This window comes from Oncorhynchus gorbuscha, linkage group LG14, assembly GCF_021184085.1.
Source record: "Oncorhynchus gorbuscha isolate QuinsamMale2020 ecotype Even-year linkage group LG14, OgorEven_v1.0, whole genome shotgun sequence".
NCBI classification, from domain to species: domain Eukaryota; kingdom Metazoa; phylum Chordata; class Actinopteri; order Salmoniformes; family Salmonidae; genus Oncorhynchus; species Oncorhynchus gorbuscha.
The window spans coordinates 31,804,735-31,826,640 of record NC_060186.1 but is presented as its reverse complement, the minus strand read 5'-3'; the positions used below and the strand labels follow the sequence as shown (position 1 = coordinate 31,826,640).

Below are 21,906 nucleotides of genomic sequence, written 5' to 3'. Positions count from 1 at the left end.
CGCTCTCGTTGGCTGGCCCTCGCTTCATACTCGTCGCCAAACCCACTGGCTCCATGTCATCTACAAGACCCTGCTAGGTAAAGTCCCCCCTTATCTCAGCTCGCTGGTCACCATAGCATCTCCCACCTGTAGCACACGCTCCAGTAGGTATATCTCTCTGGTCACACCCAAAACCAATTCTTTCTTTGGCCACCTCTCCTTCCAGTTCTCTGCTGCCAATGACTGGAACGAACTACAAAAATCTCTGAAACTGGAAACACTTATCTCCCTCACTAGCTTTAAGCACCAGCTGTCAGAGCATCTTACAGATTACTGCACCTGTACATAGCCCACCTATAATTTAGCCCAAACAACTACCTCTTTCCCTACTGTATTTATTTTATTTTTCTCCTTTGCACCCCATTATTTTTATTTCTACTTTGTACATTCTTCCACTGCAAATCTACCATTCCAGTGTTTTACTTGCTATATTGTATTTACTTTACCACCATGGCCTTTTTTTGCCTTTACCTCCCTTATCTCACCTCATTCGCTCACATTGTATATAGACTTGTTTCTACTGTATTATTGACTGTATGTTTGTTTTACTCCATGTGTAACTCTGTCGTTGTATGTGTCGAACTGCTTTGCTTTATCTTGGCCAGGTCGCAATTGTAAATGAGAACTTGTTCTCAACTTGCCTACCTGGTTAAATAAAGGTGAAATAAAAAAAATAAAAACGTGGGCTCCATGACGACACCAGGCTGTGACCAGGTGGTTGTTTGAACACAGTTCTACAGGACCATCCCTGTCGACAACAGACAGGTAGGGGGTAAAGGTGACTGGGGTTAAGCTGAAGTCAGAGTGGGTTTTTTAGAGATGCTGACTACACGAGGTCAGCAGAAATCCTGACCCTTTATGTACTGGGGAGGGCAGTGGTATAAAGTACTTAGGTACAAAAAAATACCTAAGTAGTACTAAAGTAGTTTTTTGGATGGTATCTGTACTTCACAATTTAAATGACAACTTTTACTTCATTACATTACTAAAGAAAATAATGTACTTTTTACTCTGTACATTTTCCTTGACAACCAAAAGTACTCATTACATTTTGAATGTTTAGAAAGTCAGAAAAATTGTCAAATTCATACACTCATCAAGAGAACATCACTGGTCATCCCTGCCACGGTCATCCCCTCTGGCGGACTCACTAAACACAAATTCTTAAGTTTGTAAAAATGTTGGTGTCCCTGTCTAGACGTAAATAAAAATATATATGTTGTCTGGTTTGCTTAATATAAGGAATTTAAATGTATTTATACTTTTACTTTTGATACTTAAGTATAATTTAGCAATTACATTTACATTTGATACTTAAGTATATTTAAAACCAAATACTTTTACTTACTCAAGTAGTATTTTACTGTGTGACTTTCACATAAGTCATTTTCTATTAAGGTATCTTCACTTTTACTCAAGTATGACAATTGGGTACTTTTTCCACCACACTGAGGGAGCTCAGTCAAATATGGGTCCAATTCCAAAGCAACCTCTAGACACTTCTCAATTACCTGAAAGCATTAGACAGGGTGTGTGTAATATGTTTATATTCTGGGAAATATGTATCTTCTGGGCAATACTCTAGACTAGAGCAAACAAGATATGGCAGCGTTCCAGCTTTCAATCACGACTGACTGAATGATGACAGTGCTTCTCTGACTGAGTGGAAGGTTAGCCCTCTTTATGTCAACACACTATATGTATCTTCCATGAAGAGCCAGTGACAACATTTTGTAAATAAGCAACATTTAATTAATCATCAACACATTAAGACAAAAAGGTATGAACTGTCTGAAATATATAGTTGTACAAATCACTACTATCGAGGTTAATATATCTAAATGTACTAAAGTTTTGAACTCCCATTTTTCTAAATCCATCTAAAGTGGTAACCATGGCATCTACCGGTTTTTAAAAAAGGCACTTTACATGGCCTGAGCAACAAGGCAGTCCTAACAGAATGGACCCAATGTTTTCTAGATTAGACACTGTTCTAGAAGGCAAACAATGGTTCTTAACCACTGGGGGGCAAATCCTAACTACTACTTTAGTCAAATTTTAACTTAGTCATACATGCATGGATGTGATGTCATCAGGAGACAAAGAGAAAATTGGATCCATTTGACCAATGTTGCTTGTAAAAGTTCATGTTGGGGTCAAAAATGAAAAGGTAAGTGGTGAGGTCACTGGACCTGTTTCTTCAGCCAGGTCCTCATGTGCTCCACCTGTGCTGCCACGCTACTCTTGGCCGTGCCACCGGGGGCACTGTACTGCTCCACACTGCTACTGTAGTCCCACACTGCAGACACATCACTAGAAAACAGAGGGCTGGAAAGAGGAGCAAGGGGAGGATGAAGTGGAAAAGATAAGGAGTGGGGGGGGGGGGAAAAGTGTGTTACTATGAAGTAGTGTGTGCATGCGTGCTTGCGCTTACCTGGCAGTCCGCAGATCCTCCACAGTGAGTTGGTTCAGGGGAACGCTCTTGGATTCAGCCAGAAACACAGCTTTACCTGAGATACCATGAGCATCTCTGAACGGCACCTGGCGAGAGAGAGTAAGATAATTTAATACCACAATTGTGACACAGAAACAGTTCAACTTCAAACCATACCATCATTGTGATGAACACACAAACACACATATCCCTGGTTTGAGTGGATACTTCGTACTCACCCCCTTTCTGACGAGGTAGTAGGCCAGGTCAGTAGCCAGCATGTCAGGACTGAGGGCAGCTTCCATCACACTGGGATTGATCTGATACAGGAAACAGGAAATGGGTCAGAGAAATTGGTTGTGAAATGACTTAGAGGGAAGGATGTTGTAGGGCACTAAGGTGTAAGGGTTTAGGATGTAGTAAGTAGGGCACAATGGTCTAAAGGTGTACAGTATTGTGCACTAGGGTGTAGCATCTAAGGTGAATGGGGTCAGGTGTAGCATCTCTCACCTTTAGAGTGGACACGACACCTGTGGTGACCTGCAGCACAGCGTGTACTGTGTCAAAGCAGTCAAACATGGCCTCCTTATCCTCCTAGAGAGTCAGAGAGCGAGATAATTATCACACCACAAACACACAGACACAGACACAGACACAGACACAGACACAGACACAGACACAGACGTGTGACTGTACCTGCAGATCTTTGTTGTAGGTGCTTGGCAGGCCCTTCAGGGTCATCAGAAAGCCTGCACACTGACACAGAGGACAGGGCACAGGTTTACACTAGTGATGCACCAATATGACATTTTTGTCTGATACTGATATCTGATATTTTCCTTGCCAAAAAAAACAATACCAATAACCAATATTCAAAATCTGTGGCCTTTTAACTATACTAGAATGCTTAACACACACAGGGACGCAGCGGTCTAAGGCACTGCATCTCAGTGCACGAGGCATCACTAGAGTCCCTGGCACGATTCCAGGCTGTATCACATCCGGTCATGATTGGGAGTCCCATAGTGCAGCGCACAATTGGCCCAGTGTCGTCTGGGTTTGGCCGGGGTAGGCCGTCATTGTAAATAAGAATTTGTTCTTAACTGACTTGCCTAGTTAAATAAAAGGTTACACACACTGACCGAAAAGTTATTTTGTTGGCATTTACTTATGTCCTCATTACCAGTAACCAGGATTTCTATAGAACGCTGTTTGGGTCTTTGCATGTCAAAAAACATAGACAATAGATACTGATACAAATAACACTATTTGACCAATCAGGACTTGAATATGACTGCACGCCACATAATAATTTAACGCATTCACACGTTTTTTTTAACGTAATTACAAATTGATTACACCATCACTCGTATTTCATGTCACAACGATTCATCGATTCATATGCTACAATGCTGGTAAAGTTGTCTCGAGCACCTATAGTGCTGGTCATTAAAAAAATAAGCTTGCTAGCTCATGGATGCAAACCAAAAACATAGCAAAGTCTGTTTCAGTAGCTATAGTTTGCTAGCTAATTTATTTCGCTCTCTCTTTTTCTCTCTCTCTCTGAGGACATTAGCCCTAGGACCATGCCTCAGGACTACCTGGCATGATGACTCCTTGCTGTCCCCAGTCCACCTGGACGTGCTGCTGCTCCAGTTTCAACTGTTCTGCCTGCGGCTATGGAACCCTGACTTGTTCACCGGATGTGCTACCTGTCCCAGACCTGCTGTTTTCAACTCTCTAGAGACAGCAGGAGCGGTAGAGATACTCTTAATGATCGGCTGTGGAAAGCCAACTGACATTTACTCCTAAGGTACTCTACATCTTGGCCATGTTCTGTTATAATCTCCACCCGGCACAGCCAGAAGAGGACTGGCCACCCCTCATAGCCTGGTTCCTCTCTAGGTTCCTTCCTAGGTTTTGGCCTTTCTAGGGAGTTTTTCCTAGCCACCGTGATTCTACACCTGCATTGCTTGCTGTTTGGGGTTTTAGGCTGGGTTTCTGTACAGCACTTTGAGATATCAGCTGATGTAAGAGGGGCTATATAAATACATTTGATGATCATGCTAAATTAGTTGTTTTTTTTATCTACAAAAGACAATTTGTTAATTTGACAAATCTGTTGAAATCTCACTGGATGTATTATACTTTAGAATTGCATTGGGGGCATACTTATTTCACTGGATTGTGGATCAATGACATGGGGTATCAGCCTACTCTGACTGATACCTGACTAACCCGGTCAGGTCGAGCCTCACTAGCCAGATGAAGCTAGCTGGCTGCTTATAACGTTAGCTTTGGGCAACAGGGTTAAGTAGCTGTAGCTGGCTAGCTACTTATTTTAATGAAATTATGTTCAATTTCAATAGGCGAACAACAATACTTACTCCAAGGATTCCTAAAAATAATGAAAATGACTGCAGTTCCTACTGGTCATTGTTTTCAGGCTGGTTGTAATTGGTACTAGCTAGTTACCAAGCTAAAGCTAGCTAGCTATCCCAGAAGTTGCAGTCGAACAAATAATGCTTTATTACCAAAGCGGTATTGTAAACACATCTTTTGTGGACGATGTTTGCAGGATTTTTTGTACAGCTTTGACAGTGCTACTGATAGTAGTGGTGGTGCTTGGCTTGCACGTGGAAATTCAGAACACACACCATTCTATAATAGAACTGTGTTATTTGACGTTTCAAATACTGTTATTGTCAAATAGTGTTATCATTTTTGACACTCAAAGACTCAAAAGGCATTCCATAGTATGTCGTGAAGCTAATAGCAGTAACGCTATTACTGTGCAACTCTGGTAGGGCAACATATGAACAATAGCGCACTTGGTAACGTTAGTGTGTACCGGTGCTCGACCAGTCGCGAAAGCCAACATCACCCACGACAAAGAACGGCTGATTGTCAAGGGCAATGAATGCCATTATCTTGGCGTCAATGGATTTCGCCTTTGAGTTGTCTCGTTGAAATCTTACTCTTTCAAATGACTGCTCGATCCACACAGCAGACATTGTGGGCTAAGGTTAGGAATGCTGTGTTGCAGGTGCAGCACAAAATTTTACGTGGCGTCAGTACGTTATATAGGTATGCACGTCAGCTTTGACATCGGTTTTTCACATTGGAGTAAACTAGACAGACATCGGGCCGATACCGATGTTGTCATTTTTAGCTAATATCGTCTGATTCAGATATGTTCACCGATATAGCGGGCATCCCTAGTTTACACACACTGATAATACTATTAATATAATAAAGGATGCTTGATTATTATAACATAACTAATGGTGTTTTAATGCGTTGGGGTCTTACTCTGCCAAAGACACGGCCAGCTTTACTCCTGATCAACTCCAGACTGTCAGCATTCTTCTTCTGAGGCATCAGACTGCTGCCTGTGCTACACACACACACACACACACACACACACACACACACACACACACACACACACACACACACACACACACACACACACACACACACACACACACACACACACACACACACACACACACACACACACACACACACACACACACACACACACACACACACACACACACACACACACACACAGAGAGAGAAAGATTGTTAGAATATAACAAAGGAAAAAAGGGGAACATATTGTTTTGAGTTCAGTCATCACACACACACACCTGTATGCGTCAGAGAGTGTGAGGAAGGAGAACTCCTTAGTGCTGTAGAGCATCAGGTCCTCTGCCATCTTACTGAGGTGCGTCAGACACAGAGATGCCCAGAACAAGAACTCAGCTGAGAGAGGGAGGGGAGGGTGGAGCCAGCGAGCGAGACAAAGCATGAGCAGGGCAATGCAGTGAGTCGGTTAATGCCAATATTTCTCAACTTCACATCTACATGTCTTCTCAGAATAGTAATAAAGCCAATGTGGTTACCATACCAATAAAGTCCCTCTGGCCTGTGGCGTCCATGCTGTTAATGCTGATGTCATCAAAGGCCAGCTCTACAGGGGCAAAGACAGAAGACACAATCAATCTAAAACACCGGCTGCGGTCCAAACACTTACGACACACCCTTGTCCACTTACCCTCGCCTTATGCCCTTGGGGGGTCCCCATCTTGGAAGGTGGTCCAAATGATCAGCCAAGCAAGGGAAGTTTGCAACGTAAGCACCTCAGCCCTCGTGTTTAGTCGGCTTTGCGAGTGTACAATTAGGTTCACTCCCCATAATTCAATTCGCAACGATTGTACAGCTGCTAAGAAAAGTCCGCGAAAACTTAAAAACAACATCAATGGAGAAGTCAACAAACAAGTTTAAGTAAAAACAAATGCAAGTAAGTTAAATGTTGCTACTATGTAAAAAGTGTGTTTTTGTTTCTCTTTTCGAAATAGTAGAAATAAAATGGTTTTCCTTCTTCAGAAGTTCCAGCTAGGCAGGCTAACGTTAGATAGTTAATTTGCTAGCTATCATACAATAGGCGTATAACCAGTTATGCATTAGGGGGCACTATTAAAAATGTTGGATGAAAAACGTTCCCGTTTTAAACAAGATATTTTGTCATGAAAGGATGCTCGACTATGCATATAATTGACAGCTTTGGAAAGAAAACTCTGACGTTTCCAAAACTGCAAAGATATTGTCTGTGAGTGCCACAGAACTGATGTTACAGGCGAAACCCAAATAAAAATCCAACCAGGAAGTGCCACATTTTTTAAACCTGCCTCATGCCAATGACTCCTTATATGGTTGTGAATGAGCTACGAATGAGCTTACGTTTTCCACGTATTCCCCAAGGTGTCTACAGCATTGTGATGTCTTTTTAGGCATTTCCATTGAAGAATGGCTGTAAGGGACCATATATAGCATGTGGTCACATGGTGTCTCCCGCAGAAAATCTCGCGTAAAATACTACTGAGGTAGCCATTTTTCCAATCGCTTCTTATGAGAAACCAATTGCCTCGACGGATATACATGTTAAAAACACCTTGAGGATGGATCCTAAACAACGTTTGCCGTGTTCCTGTCGATATTATGGAGCAAATTTTGAAAAGTTTGGCGTTATAGTTGTAGCATTTTACGGTCGATCTCTCAGTCAAGCATGATTAAGAAACGGGACCCATTTCGCCTATAAAAATAATATTTCTGGAAAAAAATGAAAATTTGCTACCTAACTGGGAGTCTCCTGAGTGAAAGCATCCGAAGTTCTTCAAAGGTAAATTTATTTTGGTTGCTTTTCTTATTTTCGTGAAAATGTTGCCTGCTGCCAGCAGAGCTAGCATAGCATTATGCCATGATAAACTTACACAAATGCTTGTCTAGCGTTGGCTGTAACGCAAATTTTGAAAATCTGAGATGACAGTGTTGTTAACAAAAGGCTAAGCTTGTGTTTGAATATATTTATTTCATTTCATTCGCGATTTTCATGAATAGGAAAAGTTTCTAGCGGGTATTTATGTCCGCTGCGTTATGCTAATGCATTTGAGGCTATGATTACGCTCCCGGATACGGGTTTGCTCGTCGCAAGAGGTTAATAATGATATATTTAATATACGTAGACATGCACTCAATTGACTGTAGCGCATATAAAGCACCCACAAGTTACCGGTGGCTGAAAACACAATCATCGCGGGATGAACAAATGATGAATTTCCGGCCAAGGGTGGTCCATTTAAAAATCATTCCTTCCTCCCTCGCCCTGCAAGTGTATACTAGTAAGACGTCATGATACGTCATCAGAAGTGTCCACTTAATTTGAGGGCTGAGGGAATAGGGTGTGTCTTAAGTGTTTGGACCGCAGCCACAGACTTGGTACATGTGTATAATTAATTGACATTTTGTCTTATAAGCTCGTGTTATAACCATTCATAAGAGTTCACGGCTCCTTATGCATGTTTATAGGTTATTTATGTTTAAAGGAGCTGATTATCTATGCAGGTTGACTCTCACCTTGACGTAGCATTTCCCTGTCGATGTTGAATGGAGTTCCAGCTATTGCTCCACTGGGTAACAAGAGTAGACAAGGTATAACTAACTCACAGATGACATAACCGTGTGGGTGTGTGTGCGTGCACACTTGTGTGCGTGTACCTTCCCAGGGGGAGCACGTTGACTCGTCTATTGATCTCCTGAAGCTGTTCCACGTCTCTGCTCAGGGCCACCGCATGACTGGGGAACAATCATAGAAATATGTTTAGACTAACAACATCCCCGACCACCTCGATTCTGCCTTTTATTTGCAACATTTGAAAGTATGTTTCTTACATTGGATAAAAGTAGAAACCCCGAGCTAGAAAATGGTATATCACATACTGCAGGAACAATGGGGAAGTAATTCTGCTTTGAAAGTTGACAAACTTGTAACTCCACTTTTGAGAAAATGGCCCTTGAATTATTTGGCACACCTACTGGAGAGCTCTCCTTTGTCTACACCTATTAACCATTGTTCACACCCTTCTAAGCCTTAGACTAAATCTTTAACAATTCACATGTGAGGCCATGTGCTAAACAAGGTGAGTAACGTAGTAAACAACCCAAGATTAAGACTAAAAGTAGTAACCTACAATGAGGAAAAACTCCAGGTAAAAATACATTTGATCTAGTCCTTGGCAGATGTCCTAATCTGAATTTGGTGCAGGTCATGTTGTTCTTCACATTACCACCTCTGGTAAACAAACAATATATAAAATAAAATCAAAGTTCATTTGTCACATACACAGGATACAGAAGGTGTAAAAGGTACAGTGAAATAGTTACTTGCATAGTAACAATATAAAAAATAAGATGAAATGTTAAAACATCCTGAGCAATCTACACACAATACTTCATAATGACAAATTTAAAAAACGATTTCAGAAATCTTTGCAAATGTAAAATAGAAATACCTTATTAACATAAGTATTCAGACTCGAAATTGAGCTCAGGTGTATCCTGTTTCCATTGATCATCCTTGAGATGTTTCTACAACTTGATGGGAGTGCACATGTGGTAAAGTCAATTGATTGGACATGATTTGGAAAGTCACACACACACCTGTCTATATAAGGGTCCCACAGCTGACAGTGCATGTCAGAGCAAAAACAGAGCCATGAGGTCGAAGGAATTGTGTTGAGGCACAGATCTGGGGAAGGGTACCAAAACAATTAGGATGCATTGAAAGTCCCAGAACACAGCAGCCAACATCATTCTTAAATGGAAGACGTTTGGAACCACCAAAACTCTTCCTAAAGCTGGCCGCCCGACCAAACTGAGCAATTGGGGGAGAAGGGCCTTGGTCAGGGAGGTGAACAAGAACCTGATGGTCCCCGACAGAGCTCCAGAGTTCCTCTGTGGAAATGGGAGAAACTTCCAGAAGGACTACCATCTCTGCAGCACTCCACCAAATCAGGTCTTTTTGGTAGAGTGACCAGACAGAAGCCACTCCTCAGTAAAAAGGCACATGACAGCCCGCTTGGAGTTTGAAAAAATATTCTCTGGTCTGATGAAACCAAAATTGAACCCTTTGGCCTGAACGCCAAGCATCACGTCTGGAGGAAACCTAGCACCATCCCTACGGTGAAGCATGGTGGTGGCAGAATCATGCTGTGTGGATGTTTTTCAGCAGCAGGGACTGGGAGACTAGTCAGAATCCAGGCAAAGATGAACAGAGCAAAGTACAGAGATCTCAGACTAGAGTGAAGGTTCACCTTCCAACAGGTCATGGAGACTCATATCTCCCTCACTAGCTTTAAGCACCAGCTGTCAGAGCAGCTCACAGATCACTGTACCTGTACATAGCCAATCTGTAAATAGCCCATACAACTACCTCATCACCATATGATTTATTTTGCTCCTTTGCACCCCAGTATCGCTACTTGCCCACTCATCTTCTGCACATCTATCAACCCAATGTTTAATTTGCCATACTGTAATCATTTCCCCACCATTGCCTATTTATTGCCTCACCCCCCTTATCCTACCTCATTTGCACATACTGTATATAGACTCTCTCTATTGTATTACTGACTGTATGCTTGTTTATTCCAGGTGTAACTCAGTGTTGTTGTAATGAACTTCGTCTGTCGTTTGAAGAGAGTCAGACCGAAATGCAGCGTGTAGGTTACTCATGACTTTTAATGAAGAATAATGCGGTACATGAGATAACTGAAAATACGAAAACTGAAAATACGAAAACAACAAACGAGTGAAACAAATACAGCCTATCTGGTGACTAACACTAAGACAGGTACAATCGCCCACGAAATACAACGCGCACTCAAGCTACCTAAATACGGTTCCCAATCCGAGACAACTAGAATCAGCTGACTCCAATTAGGAATCGCCTCAGGCAGCCAAGCCTAACTAGACACACCCCTACTAATACACACTCCCAATTAATACACACCCCAATACGAAATACAACATATAAACCCATGTCACACCCTGGCCTACCCAAACATATAACAAAACCACAAGATACAATGACCAAGGCGTGACAGAACCCCCCCCCCCCTAAGGTGCGGACTCCGGGACGCACCTCAAGAGCATAGGGAGGGTCCGGGTGGGCGTCTGTCCATGGTGGCGGTTCTGGCTCGGGACGTGGACCCCACTCCATAAATGTCCTAGTTCCTCCCCTTCGCGTCCTAGGATAATCCACCTTCTCCGCCGACCATGGCCTAATAGTCCTCACCCTGATCCCCACATAACTGAGGGGCAGCTCGGGACAGAGGGGCAGCTCGGGACAGAGGGGCAGCTCGGGACAGAGGGGCAGCTCGGGACAGAGGGGCAGCTCGGGACAGCAGGGGCAGCTCGGGACAGCAGGGGCAGCTCGGGACAGAGGGGCAGCCCGGGACAGAGGGGCAGCCCGGGACAGAGGGGCAGCCCGGGACAGAGGGGCAGCCCGGGACAGAGGGGCAGCCCGGGACAGAGGGGCAGCCCGGGACCGAAGCAGCCCAGTACTGAGGGGAAGTCCGGTACTGAGAGGGAGCCCAGTACAGAGAGGAAGCCTAGTACTGAAAGGAAGCTCAGTAAATCCTGGCTGGCTGGTGGACCTGGATGATTCAGGTTGTCTGGCCGATCTAGAAGATCTTGGCAGACTGGCACTTCTGGCGGATCCTGGCAGACTGGCACTTCTGGCGGATCCTGGCAGACTGGTGACGCTGGGCCGACTGGCGGCACTGGGCAGACAGGAGACTCCGGCAGTGCAGGAGAGGAGAAAGGCTCTGACTGAGCTGAACAGGCGGGAGACTCCAACAGTGCAGGAGAGGAGAAAAGCTCTGGCTGCGCTGAACAGGCGAGGCGCACTGGACGCGCTGGGCCGACTGGTAGCACTGGTGCGCCTCATTACAGAATCGCCCACCACGATTCACAGACCGAGCAGCGTGTGAACTGGCAGGAGCTAAAGGAGGACGATATGGACGGCAGAAGCAGGGATTATACGACGTGGGAAGAAATCGACAGGTGGGCGGCCGACCCAGAGCGAGTGCAAGAGCCCGCCTGGGATTCCCTACAGCAATGCGAAGAGGGCTATACACGGATGGAATCGAAAAGGAAAGCACGGCTATACAGAGCGAAAACCGTAGGTAACGGGGGAAAGCGCAGAGAGAGAGTGAGTCAGACCTGAGCCTACTCTCCCTGTTAATTGTGAGGAGCAGCAATATGAGGACTTCTGGTCTTGGGAGATGATATTAGACGGAAAAGGACCCTGGGTGCAGCCGGGAGAATATCGCCGTCCCAAGGAGGAAATAGAAGTAGCTAAAGCGGAGAGGCGGGAGTATGAGGAGGCACGCGGTTGGAAACCGGAAAGTCACCCCAAAAAATTTATTGGGGGAGGCTAAAAGGGAGAATAGTTATGCCAGGTAGGAAACCTGCGCATACTCCCTGTGCTCACCGTTGGGCTAGAGAGACCGGGCAGGCACCATGTTATGCTATGGAGCGCACGGTGTTTCCAGTGCGGGTGCAGAGCCAGCTGCGACTCATACCAGCCCTTCCTATTGGCCGGGCTAGAGTGGGCATCGAGCCAGGTAAGCTTGGGCAGGCTCGGTGCTCAAGAGCTCCAGTGCGCCTACACGGTCCGGTCTATCCAGAGCCACCTCTACACACCAGTCCTCCGGTAGCAGCTCCCCGCACCAGGCTTCCTGTGCGTGTCCTCGCGCCAGTACCACCAGTTCCAGCACCACGCACCAGGCCTCCAGTGCGCATCGCCTGTTCAGCACAGCCAGTGCTTTTCTCCCCTCCTGTGCTATCGGAGTCTCCAGCCTGTTTAGCGCAGCCAGAGCCTTTCTCCTCTCCTGCGCTGCCGGAGTCTCCTGTCTGTCCAGCGCCACCAGTGCTACCAGTCGGCCCAGCGCGTCCAGTGCGCCTCGCCTGTTCAGCGCAGCCAGAGCCTTTCTCCTCTCCTGCGCTGCCAGAGTCTCCAATTAATACAAACCCCAATACGAAATACAACATATAAACCCATGTCACACCCTGGCCTACCCAAACATATAACAAAACCACAAGATACAATGACCAAGGCGTGACAGTTGTTTGTGTCGCACTGCTTTGCTTTATCTTGGCCAGGTCGCAGTTGTAAATGTGAACTTGTTCAACTAGCCTACCTGGTTTAATAAAAGGTGAAATAAAATGTAAAATTAAAAACATCAACGCTAAGCACACAGACAAGACAATGCAGGAGTGGCTTCGGGACAGACAAGTCTCCGAATGTCCTTGAGTGAACCAGCCAGAGCCCGGACTTAAACCTGATCGAACATATCTGGAGAGACCTGAAAATAGCTGTGCAGCAATGCTCCCCATCCAACCTGAGAGCTTGAGTGGATTTGCAGAGAGGAATGGGAGAAACTCCCCAAATACAGGTGAGCCAAGCTTGTAGCGTCATACCCAATAAGACTCGAGGCTGTAATTGCTGGCAAAGGTGCTTCAACAAAGTACTGAGTAAAGGGTCTGAATACTTATGTAAATGTAATATTTAATTTGATTATTTTTAATAAATTAGCAAAAAATTATAAAAAACAGTTTTCACTTTGTCATTATGGGGTATAGTGTGTAGATTGATGAGGGGGGAAAATATTTAATTAATTTTAGAATAAGGCTATAACGTAACAAAATGTGGAAAAAGTCCAAGGGCTCTGAATACTTTCCGAAGGCACTGTATGCTCTGTAGACTGAAACAACATTCACTTTATATTCCATCAATATTTGATTCCTCAATCCTGTTTTTAACTGTGACTCAGCAAAAAGCAGAGGATCTAGAAATCATTTAGGAACATTGCAAAGATATGCAGTGGGCCTTAACAGAAGGAGAGGCTATAGTACCTCAGAATCCAGTGGCTCCATCTGATTGGCTGAGCTCTCTGCATGTGGGTGTACCCAGGAAACAGGACGTCAATCTCTCTGCAGATCAAAAGACAATAGGTAAACATGATATTGTGTGTGTGTGTGCGTGCATACATGGAACTGCCAACTGTGTCTTAATAGGGCGTTGGGCCACCACAAACCAGCAGAACAGCTTCAATGAGCCTTGGCATAGATTCTACATGTGTCTCTATTTGTTGGATTTGACACCATTCTTCCACTAGTAATTCCAATATTTGGTGTATTGTTGATGGTTGTGGAAAACGCTGTTTCAGGCCTCACTCCAGAATCTCCCATAAGTGTTCAATTGGGTTGAGATCTGGTGACTGAAGCAACCATGGCATATCCTGAAAGATCAGCGTGAACAGTTTGCCACTGAAGCTCCTGCCAAACATACCCCAACAATCACCCCTCTTTCAAAATCACTAACATCACTTTTTAGCCACGGTAGCCAAAATAACAGGCAACTGGGTTTGCCTAGCATTTTTATACATGGCCCTAAATGTTAATAGTGTTGGTTGACGGTAATGTGTGTGACAAGTCAGTCAAAATAGCATCCATATTGCTCTAGCCGGCACCTTTGTGGAGATTCAGAATCTAACCCAGCAAACTAGTTTAGTCCTCAGAGGGACAGGTTTACACCCTATCCTTTTTTCCCCCATGGTCCTTCGAGACGGTTTAGCAACCAACGTTTTTTCATGTTCCTGCAAAACACCGGATTCTGACTTGGCTACAGTGAAGATGTTCCAGTACCCAGATGAAGAACAGTTTCCGAACCCCTGGATGCAGATGAGTTAGTTTGCATTCCCATATGCCAAAAGGGGCTGCTGTCACCACCCACACACACACAAAGCTGTCGCTTCCCAGAGGAAGAAGAGCTGTGAGGCCTTACACACCTCTCTCATGGTACAATCAACCACCCATATTCCAGGGATCCTCAGTAGTCATGGAGTGACCGGACCCTTTCCAGTTTGTTGGGATGCAGAGGGACTACGAGGAGCTGCTTTATGAGAGGGAAGAATTCAGGAGGGCGTACTCTAGCCATTCCACCGACGATACTCCCCCGACTTGGCCCGGCTACTCCTGAGACACACTACTCCAAGCCCTCCAGTCCTAAGAGTTTACCACCTCCACAGGACCGTTGGGACTTCCACTACATCCAACGGTGGCCAAGCTGCTCTCCTGACTGACATCCCACTAGAGCCCTGGGTCCCCTTCTGCTTCCCAGAGATGCCTAGCTCCCCAGCAGACCGACAACTCTAGAGTGCACAGTCCATCACACCAAAGCCCCCTCAGCCTGAGCCTCGACTTGCCATAGTTAAGGAAACTTCCGCTCGAGTCGTGGAGCTACAACTGCTGCCAAGGGGTCTGTTCTGGCTGCCTTTGCAGAGTCATCCCCTACTCCCTGTGAGGAGCCTCTGCAATTTGAGGCACATGCACGGGTGCCCGAGGTTAGACTATCTGCTACCCTGGAACCTTGCGCCATAAAGACTCCTACCACTCTCCTTCAGGAGCCCGCCCTGCACCTGGCACGGAACCAAAGCCAGCAGTGGATGATTCAACTGCTCCGAGGATGAAGCCAAGGCATGCAGCTCTTGCAAGTGCAAGAGTTCCCCTCCTTTCCGGTAGGACCAGAGTTCCCCTCCTTCCTTGTAGGGTCAGGTTTAGAGCTCCCTGCCTCCCCTGTAGGGTTGACGTTTCCTGCCTCCCTGGTAGGTCCAGTCTATCCTGCCCCGTTGGTAGGCTCTCCGTTTCCGGCCATACCAGGCCCTCAGTCGCTGGCTCTAGTTGCAGGCTCCCAGTGTTCTGGTTAGGCCCGTGGACTGCTGCCTTAGTACAAGGGCCCCAGTCCTCTGCTGGTCTATTTCCACAGTCCCTTGCATTAGTAGCCTCTAATTAGCTGCTCTGCCAGGCCCAAGGTATTCTACCCTGCTAGGCCCCACATTTGCTTCACCACCAGGTCTGCAGTCTCCTGCGCTGCACGGATCACGGCCCCACACCTTAGTGGGTATGCAGTATCCTAGCCTGCCAGGCTTACAGCCCCCTGCCCTGCCAGGCTCTAAGTTAGGTGCACTGTTTGTAGGTCTGCAGTCTCTTGCCCTGCTCAGAACACAGCCCAATGCCTTAGTTGGTAGGCAGTTTCCTAGCCTGTAAGGTTTAGGCCCAAAATCAGTTTCCCTTGCAGGTCCAGAGTCGTTCTCCCTTTCAGGCTCAGAGTCAATTTCCCTGTCATGCCCACAGTTAACAGCACCTCTAGTTTCACTGTTTCCAGGCCTAGTCGGCCCTCAGTCCACTGCTCCGCCAGGCTTTAGGTTCTGTGCCTTACTAGGTCCGCAACCTCAGTTAGTCCGTAGCCCCCAGGCTCAGACAGCAAGCAGTCACCCTCCCTAGTGCTACACGCCAACCCTCCTGCAATCATACCTGAACATGGGTCTCCTGTCTCACCAGGCTCGGAGTTAGCTGTTCCTCTAGGTCTGCAGTCCCTGCCCCTAGCCAGTTCGTAGACCCTGCTCAGCTTGGTTCACAGTCTTCAGCCTCAGTAGTAAGCTTAATAAGTCTCCTGCCCTGCTAGGCCCTCAGCCCCCTGACATGGGGGACCCACCGTTCCCTCCAGTTCTGGGAGGCCACCTGTCTCCTGCACTGAAATACCCTCCAGCCCTGAGGAAACCACCGGACATGGTCTCTGGGGCCCAGCTAGCCCCTTCCGTCAGATCCCTGAAGAGCCTTGCCCAGGGGTCCCCATCTGCTCCATCATGAGAGCCATTGCCTCCAGCAGCGGTGCAAGATTCACCAACCCGAGCAGCAGCCAGTGAGCTGCCAAAGACAGTTGTGGACGACATGCCACAGTTCCTTCAACTGTGGTCAGCCTCCGGCACCATACTCAGCTCCCAAGGATGGGCCCCAGCGACCTGGCACCAGCTGAGCTAGAGGACCCTCCGCCACCCCGGAGGCATTCCACACTGTCTCCGCACCCCCTAAGCCCTGCCTCACAGGACTAGGCACGCTAGCACTAAGCTCCCCCTTGAGACCTGTGGACTCCATTAGAGACTGTGCTTTGTCCTAACAGGCAGGGCTTAGGAAGTGCACAGAGTTGCAGAGATAGTCCTTGGTCACCCAATGGAACGCCACAGGGCCTTTTTGTGGATGTTAATATTTTCATTCTAAATATTGGGGCAGCTATACAAAAAGGCCAACCTGCTCCCCTCCTCTCTACCCAACTTTCCTCACAGTGCAGTTGGGGTGAATCTCACCATCTCAGCTATCCATCACAGCCCTTTGTCTTCATTCAGTCAATCAGCTTGCCCAAATTCACATCTGGACCCCTCCCACCCCAGGTCTGAGTATTTTTAGTCATCGAAAGAAGAAAGTCGCCATACAAAATGTGCGTTAAGTTGACTGTGTTTACTAGCAAGAGGTGCGTGTATCTAAGAAAAAACACAAGTTGATTCCTAAATAACTGAAGAGTGTGCGTTAATACTGTGTGATAGTGATGAAGATAAAAGTTCTGTACTAAGAAGCATCAGTACTGTTCTTGCACAGACAGCCTGTAAGCAAGTCAGAATCTCCATGAATCAGCATTAAGTACATAGCGAGTGAGGGCTCAGAAGACAACCGCTTAGACAAGACCCAGCTAGCCGTTTTTTCACTAAGCATGATGGGATGTTAATTCCACACCTGTGTGGAAGCACCTGCTTTCAATATACTGTGTATCCCTCATTTACTGAAGTGTTTCCTTTATTTGGTCAGTTACCTGTACATAAAACTTACACTGCTGCTCTCTCCACCATGGTTGTGATGAGTTGGAGAGCGTTTCCCTTGAGAATGGAAATAGCATCCCTCAGCCACAACCTCATGTCTGTTACCACCTGATCAACCAATAGAAACACAGAATCATGTCAGAGACCCAATCATCCACCAATAAAACACAGCAGGATAGAACAATCTCAAAACTCCATTAGTTACTTCTCTTTCAAAAAACAGGCAAAGAACGTGTATTCAGCAGATCACCACACCTACCTGGTCATTTCTGCTCCTACCAGTGTGTAACTTCCCAGCTGGCTCACCTATCAGCTCCTGATAAAACACACACAGAAATAAATATAATACAAATATATGCAGTGCATTCAAAAAGTATTCAGACCCCTTCCTTTTTCCACATATTCCCTCAATCTACACATAATACCCTATAATGACAAAGCGAAAACAGCTTTTTAGAAATGTCTGCAAATGTATTCAAAATAAAACACAAAAACCTTACAGTATTCAGACCCTTTGCTATGAGACTCAATTTTGCTCTGGTGCATCCTGTTTCCATTGATCATCCTTGAGATGTTTCATCAACTTGGAGTCTAGCCGTGGTAAATTAAATTGATTGGGCATGATTTGGAAAGGCAAACCTGTCTGTATAAGGTCCCACAGTTGACAGTGCATGTCATAACAAAACCCGAAGCCATGAGGTCGAACGAATTGTCCGTAGAGCTCCGAGACAGGATTGTGTTGAGGCACAGAACTGGGGAAAGGTACCAACAAATTTGGACACATTGAAGGTCCCCAAGAACACAGTGGCCTCCATCATTCTTAAATGGAAGAAGTTTGGAAACACCAAAACTGAACATCGGCCTGAATGCCAAGCGTCGCGTCTGGAGGAAACCAGGCACCACGGTGAAGCATGGGGGTAGCATCATTCTGTAGGGATGTTTTTCAGCAGCAGGGACTGGGAAACTAGTCAGAATCGAGGCAAAGATGAACAGAGCAAAGTACAGAGATCCTTGATGAAAACCTGCTCCAGAGCGCTCAGGACCCCAGACTGGGGAAAAGGTTCACCTTCCAACAGGACATCAACACAGCGAAGGCAATGCACGAGTGGCTTCGGGACAAATCTCTGAATGTCCTTAAGTGGCCTAGCCAGAGCCTGGGCTTGAACCTGATCTAACATCTCTGGAGAGACCTGAAAATAGCTGTGCAGATACGCTCCGCCATCCAACCTGACAGAGCTTGAGAGGATCTGCAGAGAGGAATGGGAGAAACTCCCCAAATACAGGTGTGCCAAACTTGTAGCGTCAATACCCAAGAAGACTCAAGGCTGTAAATCACTGCCAAAGGTGCTTCAAGAAAGTACTAAGTAAAGGGTCTAAATACTCATGTAAATGTGATATTTCAGGGGGGGTTTTATGCATTTGCAAACATTTCTAAAAAACAGTTTTTGCTTTGTCATTATGGGTTATTGTGTGTGAATTGATGAAGGAAAACAACTATTGAATCAATTTTAGAATAAGGCTGTAATGTAACAAAATGTGGAAAAAGTCAAGGGGTCTGAAAACTTTCCGAATGCACAGTAATTCTGACAATCAGGAGTCCGGAATTGAATATTGTTACAATCTTCAGCCAGCACTCTGAATTGACGATTCAAGGTTAGCCCCACCCACACTTCACCTTTAGTCTGCGCTCATTGGCTGTGTGGATGTCCTCATCTCCAGGCTTGACCTCAAAAACACCTTTGGCCCATTCATCATGGATCTGAAACACACATGCACGGTCATCCGTAAGTGAAGTTTGGTTCATCTTCATATTCATCTTCATATTGTTTGGGGATAGAATCTGTTCAAGAGCCCAGATTCTATCCCCAAACAATATGACTGATAAACAGCTAAGCAAAATAGCTATACGGACTATCTGAGTTAACCTTGTATCTTTATTGACCTTTTATTTTAACCTTTGCGCTATGAACACTCACAGGGCCCTACAAACTCACACACACTGTCACTCACACTTTTTTTTACTTAATCTTTATTTAACTAGGCAAGTCAGTTAATAACAAATTCGTATTTACAATGACGGCCTAGGAACAGTGGGTTAACTGCCTTGTTCAGGGGAAGAACGGCAGATTTTTACCTTGTCAGCTCAGGGATTCAATCTAACAACCTTTCGGTTACTAGTCCAATGCTCTAACCACTAGGCTACCTGCCACCCCAATATGCACATACATTTTTACTGACTCTACACACACGCACACCCACTCACAAGCTGCTGCTACTCTGTCTTATATCTTGTATAGGATATATAGCCATGTCAACTTACCCCTATACATACCTACCCACATCACTCCAGTATCCCTGCACATGTAAATATGGTATTGGAACTTACTTTTTAATTATTTCCTTTATAAGTAAGTATGCTTACTTCAAACATCAGAGTGAGGCAAGTGGTACTTACTTTATTTACTATTCTATTGTTTTTTTTTCTATTAATACATTGTTATTGATTATTGTATTGTTGGTTTTCAAGTTTGCAAGAAAGGCATTTCACTGTACTTGTGCATGTGACATTAAAACTTGCCGTGCACATGTGAATGCAGAGAGGAATTCTGCACTAAGGCAGATTTTCAGCCGTCACCTATTAACTACAAAAAAGCAACATGGTGGGCTATGACACATTCACACTTTTTGTTGCGTTTGATAGTGTGATCAAAATTCAACGGTCCCCATAACTAAAAAAAAATAAGGCCATTCAAATGTAAAACGCAGTGGGTTAATGTGTGGATACATTTGAAACTTTAGGGGATATTGTTGATTTGATGTGGCCAGTACAATCTAGTAGTCTTCCACATTGTCTACCTTCTTGACTTTGTGCGGTTGCCTGTGCCCAATAATGTTTGTACCATGTTGTGCTGCTGCCATGCTGTGTTGTCATGTATTGCTGCCATGCTATGTCGTCTTAAGTCTCTCTTTATGTAGTGCTGTGGTGTCTCTTGTTATGTGTGTTTTGTCCTATATTTGTTTAAATCGAAGCCCCGCTCCCAACATGAGGCCTTTTGGTAGGCCATCATTGTAAATAAAATGACTTGCCTAGTTAAAATAAATAAAACAAAATATACTGGTGCGTGTGTCTTTACCTGGTCCATTCCATGTAGGATATTGTCCTTTTCCTCTGCAGTGACCAGCTTGGCCTTCTCCAGGGCTTTAGCATATGCCTTGCTGCCACGGATGTCTGCGTCCCACATCCGCTTGTCATAGGCGATGGACGCGTTGAACTTTTCCATGATCGGGTCGGTGTCACCCACGAACCGACCTCCCCACAGTTTACTCCCCTGATAGAGACAAACAGGCAGGCATGGGCACGCAGACATATAGACAGACAAATAAAAAAAGCCATGACAGAAAGGCAGATATACAAATACACCGACAGCACCGACAGCATAGGCAGTGTCATTCGTCTCCAAATTTTCACAAAGCCGCCAGCTAGCAAACAACATTGAAACCTGTCAGCGCTGCTTTTCGTTGAAGAACCACTAGATCCAACAAGCTAGCATTAATAGAGAAGACCCATGTTGTCCAAGCTTCTGGATAGCTGATTTGACTGCACAGCGCAATGAAAACAATACCTGGACATAAAGCCAAACGTGGACGAGTTTAGCTGAATCAACAGTTTTAATAAAGAAATACATCAAAAAGTTGTCTTACATCTGCACTCGCCATTCTCTTCTCTCAAAGATACCGTAGCTGTCTGACTGTTCACTACCTAGCATCCGCAAAACATCGACGACAGGGCACAAATGGTGTGATAAGAATCAAAACCACAAATACTAGTATTTTGCCAGCAGCACAAACAATTACGTCACTTTCGCATGGTAATGTTGAAACCTTCTAAATAAAAGCCCGCATTTCAAAACATTGCAATGTGGATAACTCATTCGAATGATATTTAATTTTTATCAATGGCCATTTTTAAAGTGCAAGAAAATACATTAAGTAATTTGTTAAAACAAATAATGACCAATAATTAAGAAAAAAAATACTGTTGTCATTATCCGGTGCACAGAGAGCGCGTTTTCGAACGGACAGAGCGACACAGACTCAAAACGTGGATATTGTGGATTCAAAGTGCATGGCGAACAAGGGAATTGCCCAGCTAAAGGCAAACAGCGTACTAAATGTGGAAAATGGAATCACTTTGCAAAAGTGTGCAGAGGTTACCGTGGAAAAACAGTACACACAGTGAGCAAAGATGAAATGTCAATCAGAGTCAAACGCTGATGAACTGTTTATTGATTCAGTGACACAGAAAAGTAAAATATTTGAGACAGAGCAAGCCTTTGCTGACATTGAGATAGGAACACAAGGCACAGAGCT

The 21,906-nt window shown here is 45.1% G+C and overlaps 1 protein-coding gene across 1 annotated transcript; it reads right to left on the bottom strand.

The window, feature by feature from the left end:
* Positions 1-1,768: 1,768 nt before the first annotated feature.
* On the bottom strand, positions 1,769-21,397 carry asl (argininosuccinate lyase). The gene is made up of 16 exons (XM_046297780.1): positions 21,238-21,397; positions 20,670-20,864; positions 19,211-19,294; positions 17,795-17,851; positions 17,546-17,643; positions 13,739-13,816; positions 8,537-8,614; positions 8,396-8,448; positions 6,390-6,452; positions 6,130-6,244; positions 5,786-5,870; positions 3,170-3,229; positions 2,984-3,067; positions 2,713-2,793; positions 2,474-2,580; positions 1,769-2,367 (listed from the first exon to the last, which is right to left on the bottom strand). The coding sequence occupies exons 1-16, from the start codon at positions 21,250-21,252 to the stop codon at positions 2,223-2,225; spliced, it is 1,398 nt and encodes a 465-aa protein (XP_046153736.1). The 5' UTR covers positions 21,253-21,397; the 3' UTR covers positions 1,769-2,222.
* Positions 21,398-21,906: the final 509 nt, after the last annotated feature.

Bases quoted from the DNA above. Each gene is read 5' to 3' on its own strand.
- asl (XM_046297780.1), bottom strand. The intron at 3,068-3,169 runs GTACAGTCACAC...CTGACTCTCTAG, and splicing joins CCTACAACAAAGATCTGCAG to GAGGATAAGGAGGCCATGTT. The intron at 2,794-2,983 runs GTGAGAGATGCT...TTCCTGTATCAG, and splicing joins GTGTCGTGTCCACTCTAAAG to ATCAATCCCAGTGTGATGGA.